Here is a 6,000-nt window from a genome sequence, read left to right as displayed (position 1 = left end):
GGATCTCCAGCCGATCGAGATGGTATGGACCATTGCCAAGGGTGAGGTTGGTCGATTATACACTGATATGACGTCGTTTGCTCAGGTGAAGTAACTAGTATATAATTACTCTTATGCTGATTTACTCTAATATGGTTATTAGGTGAATGAGCGTCTTGAGGGTGTATTTGTGAACTTGAAGCCACAATCTATTAAAGGATGTGTCCGCGTGGCTGAAGAGAAGCTACAAAAGCTGCATGAGCACCTGGTGCAAATTGATGCGCTCGAGTCAGATGACGAATCGTCAGCAGAAAGAGGAAATTCAAGTGACGAAGCGAGTGACTCGGAGTAGAACATTCATACCTTTGTTGGCTGAATCGACCTTGATAATACATTTATTCATTTTGGAAGTTGATTTTTCTAGTCCGAAACTTTATGTATACATACCTCATACCTAAGTTTATGAAGAAGACAAATAGTTACTCAATGGTGTCGCAAACTGTCAAACATTTGAACACATTTCAATTGCCACCCCACACACTTGCATTTCACTTTCATTTCGACAATGGAGCAACCCAAGCGACAACAGCGTTATACGAATGCAAAACGCAAGACAGCACTTGCAGAGTTCATCATGTCCAAATCTCCAACGAGTGCCAGTTCTGTCGTATGAAGAACATAGCGTACTCATGGCAGGCGCTTGAGGGAAGGAAACTAAGATCTTGATAGTGACAAGTAGTATGCTTTAAATAGACTTGACATCGATTTGGAGTGTAAAAAAGTGGTCGAATTCGTCTGCAGGAATGTTTTCGACTTTTGGAATACTTTATATATCAAATGCAACGGTTTTGATGCATCCATTTACAGTCCACGAGACCATCCAGGGGATCAGACCAACCATTCAAAATCGATAATTATTTTGCAGAGGCTAAAGTTTTAATTGTTGACCTCACTAAACGTGTTAAAAAAGAGCATAACATATTACAAGTAATTCATTACGCGAGGCTAAACGTCACTCTCGCCGCCACGCATGCTGCCGCACTCACTTGACGCTGAAGTGTCGCTATCACTTTCTCGATGGGATACAATGGCCACTCCCGCTTCAGCCTCACGGAGATCTCTGTCAAGCTTGAGGAGCTTCGCGGTGGAGGATTCGATACTGCTGAGAATCAACTCACCGTCCAACTCAAAGAACGCTTGCTGGAGTCGCTCGAGGACAACTCGAAAGGTAGTAGTCGAGGTGTATGCATGACCAACGGTTCCCTTGACGTTGGCCCAAACCAATTCGATAGGCTGAAGCTCGGAAAACCCCGGTGCAGTGTAGACGACATGATGTCCTCGTGACTGAGCCATCTGAACAATCACAGGTAGCACATGCTCATCGAGGTGTTTCTTTAAGGTATTCCAAATCGTCGTCTTCAGGTCGGTCAGACCAACGCTGGCAAGGTTGTACTGGACGCAGGCCTGGTAGAGATCGTCCTTCTTCCACGTCCCCTTTGGTGTGTCTTTTGGCTTTCCCTTGTGGTGTTTTTCATTGTCCATGACAAACACAACAGACGACGACCACCCCAGCTCTTCGACCTCGTCCAGCAGTTTGCCAAACCAGTCGACAAAGTAGTCATGGTTAAACATGGAATGGTAGTCTTTTACCTCCTGGCCATTTTTCTTCCCACCAACGATTATGTCGAGGCCCAGCAGGTGCGCCACATCGGATCCATCATCAAGGATCCTAGCCGCAAAGCAGTACCGCTGCCCCTTGTGTTTCAGCTTGGTGGCAGGGTCTTCAGGGTGGTACAAGTTGTCGTCATGTCAGGTGTAATGGTGATGAATGAAGCTCTCATCCAAGTAAATAACAGGTCGCCGGGGCACCATCGTCACGGTAGGCACCATCATGACCACGTAGTCGTCTCTGGCATCCTCATGCGCTTTCGACATTCGATATTCCGTCGGCCCCGATTGCTTTTCCAGTGCATAACCTTCCTTAACAAGTAAGGCTTGGATCGAGCGCAGGCAGGACGCGTAGTCCTTGGGCGATCCAGAGGCAACTGCAACGATCTTGTTGTCCAGGAGGTATGACAAGACATCTTTGGCAACTGTGCGGGTTCGTGTGACGCCACGGTCACGAATGAAGGTCCCCACCAGCATGCGAACAACACGAGTATACGGCACTATTGTTCGATGGTGCGTCAGACACAGAAATATCTCCAATATTGAGATACTCGACAAGAACGTCTTTCACGGTCCTCGGTGCTCAACCGGGTAGTCGAGCAATGATTCCAGTGACTCCTGTAACATTCTCTTTACGAAGAGTGGCTTGTACCCACAGGATGTCAATCTTCTCATCGTATGTCAGGCTGCGCCGCAGGCGCAGCTTGACAAATGCCTCGATGTGTTGGATTGCCGGCGCGTCCATTTGGAAAGTGATACTTCCGGTTTTACGGCCATAAGTTTGTCGGTGGGCCCAATCACGGCGGTCATTTTGGCACTTATTTCGCGCAAAACGGAGTAAAACTGAGTGAGATAGCCTAAAAAGGTGAATATTGGTGTAATTTGCTCAGGTATTTTGATCGACATATGGTAATTATATGTATCCCTTAATCCTCCTACATGACAAATTTACCCGACAACGCTCTGATTGGTTGAAATTCTCGTCCTGTTGTGTGCGAAATTTCATACTCGTCCTGTCATGCTCGTATAAACATGATGAAACGCTATTAACTTAAATCGTTCACTGTCCAATTTGCCACTAACACTCACCTTCGTCTTAACCTGCTTTCGGGCGGGGGGCTACCAAGGCCGTCAACTACACCATCCCACTCCTCGGTTCCACTGTGGCACAGTCCAATTCAGGGAATCGACCGAGGCAACGGGTTAACTGGGTTCTTGTTGACGGAGTACAAAGGTTATCCTTTGCCTTGGTAGATTAGGCTTGAAGTATTTTGTTTTGGCTATTGCAATTACGATCGTGAACCAATTAGGAATTTAAATGAACGAAGTACGCACACAATAATATTCAACTTACAACCTATTTTCTCGCTTTCTCTTCCTAACTTCTTGAAGCAAACCCCAGTACGAATCTGCATGACCACCGTAATCATTCTCAAACTGAGCATAGCTCTGATACTTGTTGAAAGCAGTCGCCAGGGTCTGCCGCTCGGAGTACTTTCGACGGTCACTCTTGATCATTTCCTTGGAATAGTCCTTGAGGGCACAGTAAACACCACGCTTGGGATCCACTGAAAACCATTGCTCCCATGCTTCCTTCCCTGAACGAGCAGTCGGAATACTCTTCGGTACCACGAATTCTTGCATTGTCTGCTGCCGCTTTGCCACGGGCAGCCCAACGTGTTGCGACAAGACTGACTCCACGCGCAGACACTTCATCACCGCAGCTGCGATGTTGTCCGCTGTAAGATGCACACCAAGATTACCACCATGAACACCACTTGGAACCAGGGACCGTTTCTCAAGCAACAAGCGCGGGTCAATGGCATTGCTCAATGTTCTTGTGACAAGGTACTCACAGCAGGTCTTTGCATCCCCCCAGCGACACCAGGCCATAAGCTCCCGGAAGTCAAAACGCCGCTCAGGCGACTCAAACACGCGGTAGAAACAACCACCACGCCGCATGATGTGCAGGGATATCCCGACAGGTAACCCAGGACTTGACTCGACATTGTCGTTGAGCTGTCGGCGCACAAAGTTTTGCTCCATTGCCTTGAACCAGTCAACCTTGACGTTTCCACTTGGGAGCATCGTCACATGCGGGAACAAAGGTTTGACGTCTGCATGAGAGTCGCCGCAATCTTGTCGACGTAGTCCTCATACAGCCCGCACACACGAAGGCATGGGTATGAGTCCTCATTGACCTAGTCGTATACTTGGCATTCCTTCTCAACACTTGCCTTCTTGTGCCAGCGCAAGCGAACCGAGACGTATGGACCATGCGCCGACTTGCCCAAGGCGACGTCACCCCACTTGAGGCCCAACATTTCGCCAATGCGGAAGCAGCCCAAGTAGCAGCAGGAGAACAAGCAGCGAAACATAGCCCCGACGAATGGGTTGAGTCTGGAAAATCCGTTGATGAGGGTTGAGAGCTCGTCGATAGTAAGCGGGTGAGCCTTCTTTTCATCGTCGACGTTGTTTTGTCGATTGTACTTTTGAAGTCCCACAACGTATTGCTTGGACAAAGGTGCTTGGGCCGGGTTGGGCTCGACATGCTGGTCCTTAAAGTAGGCCACCAGGGAAGTTTTGGCGGAGTCGACGGTACGGGGTTTGCGACCAAGCGAGTAAAGATGGTGAAAGAAGTCGGTGCAGTCCTCTGTCGTGGCTGCAGCAGGGTCGAGACCGTGCTTGTGTGACACGCAGAACTCTTGGAATTGCGTCTGGTACGTTTGGTATGTTCGTCGTGTCGACGCTCCACGGAACGAGTACTGGATGGTTTGTTTGGTGGGCACGCTTTCCATTTTGCAGAATGGGATTTTGCGATAGTTGTGGTGTAACCGATGACATATATTTAACTGCCGAATGGCATCGCGTACATGTCAAATGTTAATCAATGTTGCTCCCACGACAAGATCCTCGTCCAATGATTAGGCGTCAAAATCCGTTGACGAATCAAGTCACGATTCTTGTGTCGGGCAGCCAATGGTTCTCCTGAAATTGTCGGGTACTTGTCGGGTGTGTATTTTATGTACAGGTTTCTAAATACACAAAAATTTATTATATTTCCTTTGACTACCTCATGCCTTTGATATTAGTTTTCAGGAGAAATGCTTCTTCGTGGGTACATTTTGCATAGAAATGAACAGTTTATCCATCGTATTGTGCAATGTATTGTGTTTTAGGGTAGTTTAAAGTGTGCGTAGTTTTTGGGAAGCTCTGACGAATCAAACGCACCAAAAACTACGAAAATTGACCAAACTTTTCCCAACAAACCTCTACTGGTCCCCTCGATGCTTCTCGCGGACTGTTAGTCGTCAAGCAATTCACTAAAAGGCTGAACTAAAATGGGGCTGAAATACGCTTTTGCCTGGACAAAATCCACTCACTGGTGCACCCTAATTATTGCGTCTATAGTTTCTGGTCACTTTGATTTTTAAAAAATTGATTTTTCTCAGGATGGATTTGTCCTTGTAAGTCACAATTTTACTCAGTTTTTATTATTTCAGACTAAAACACAAAATCACTTAATCGAATGGAATTTACTCAAAACATTGGTTAATCACTCAGTCATTTCCAAAATAGGTCCATGCAGTGGTCGAAACCATCGCATTTTCCAATATCACCCAATAAATTGCTAAAACATTGTGCAATTATTTTGTGACGTGGTAATTGGTCAAGAGGTCTATTGAAGTCGCTTCGGTCAATATTGCGACATGTACACTGTGACGATATAGTTATGATGATTGGTCCAAACTTGAATTATTTAAGCCAATTGTAAACCGACAAAATTGTTTCCCAAGAACTAACGAAATTTATTAAAATATTTTGGTACTCATCCCACTAACCATACAAAATCTTCAATACTCAGAGAGGTGCACTAACCGGGTTTGACTGATCACCACTGTACAAGACGGGGGCTACCACCAATAACGTTGTTGCTCGGTAGGTAAAGTAAGCCAAGACTGATAATATTGACACAGGCAGAACTAGCTATAGTTTTTTATAACCATATTATCCATGGTATATTTAGCCTCAGTTATTAATATGCGTTTGCTTCTTTCTTCAGGTCCAAACCAAGCTACCGTACTCGTGACCTAAGTCTCTGGTTCAAATAGTGAAGGGTTCTAACGTTACTACAGTAGTAGTAGCACGTTTGGCCTTCGGTTCAAATATTAAATAAACTAACCACGCTAGTACTTTGAAGTAGTCATTCGTCTTGACAGGAGTTTCGGGGTTTCGTCTATGGTTTCGGGTTGCTATTATAATAGTCGTTGTTAGCTAGGCAGGCAAGGATTGAAATTACATAGATAAAGCTACATATATGAGATTGAAGCTGGAAGAGCTCCAGGCATCACA

At 45.9% G+C, this 6,000-nt stretch overlaps 4 protein-coding genes across 4 annotated transcripts; all 4 read right to left on the bottom strand.

Annotated features, from left to right (window-relative positions):
- Nucleotides 1-984: 984 nt before the first annotated feature.
- On the bottom strand, nt 985-1,611 carry H257_09090 (hypothetical protein; the record flags this gene model as incomplete). Its single annotated transcript, XM_009835207.1, has 1 exon — nt 985-1,611. The coding sequence occupies one exon, from the start codon at nt 1,609-1,611 to the stop codon at nt 985-987; it is 627 nt and encodes a 208-aa protein (XP_009833509.1).
- Nucleotides 1,612-1,788: 177 nt separating this feature from the next.
- H257_09089 (hypothetical protein) lies at nt 1,789-2,124 on the bottom strand (the record flags this gene model as incomplete). The annotated part of the gene is made up of 1 exon (XM_009835206.1): nt 1,789-2,124. The coding sequence occupies one exon, from the start codon at nt 2,122-2,124 to the stop codon at nt 1,789-1,791; it is 336 nt and encodes a 111-aa protein (XP_009833508.1).
- Nucleotides 2,125-3,025: 901 nt separating this feature from the next.
- H257_09088 (hypothetical protein) lies at nt 3,026-3,735 on the bottom strand (the record flags this gene model as incomplete). The annotated part of the gene is made up of 2 exons (XM_009835205.1): nt 3,026-3,056; nt 3,104-3,735. The coding sequence occupies 2 exons, from the start codon at nt 3,733-3,735 to the stop codon at nt 3,026-3,028; spliced, it is 663 nt and encodes a 220-aa protein (XP_009833507.1).
- Nucleotides 3,736-3,848: 113 nt separating this feature from the next.
- On the bottom strand, nt 3,849-4,445 carry H257_09087 (hypothetical protein; the record flags this gene model as incomplete). Its single annotated transcript, XM_009835204.1, has 1 exon — nt 3,849-4,445. The coding sequence occupies one exon, from the start codon at nt 4,443-4,445 to the stop codon at nt 3,849-3,851; it is 597 nt and encodes a 198-aa protein (XP_009833506.1).
- Nucleotides 4,446-6,000: the final 1,555 nt, after the last annotated feature.

The sequence above is a fragment of the Aphanomyces astaci genome (genome assembly GCF_000520075.1).
Source record: "Aphanomyces astaci strain APO3 unplaced genomic scaffold supercont1.21, whole genome shotgun sequence".
Lineage (NCBI taxonomy): Eukaryota > Oomycota > Saprolegniomycetes > Saprolegniales > Verrucalvaceae > Aphanomyces > Aphanomyces astaci.
This window is presented reverse-complemented; position numbering and strand designations above follow the sequence as displayed.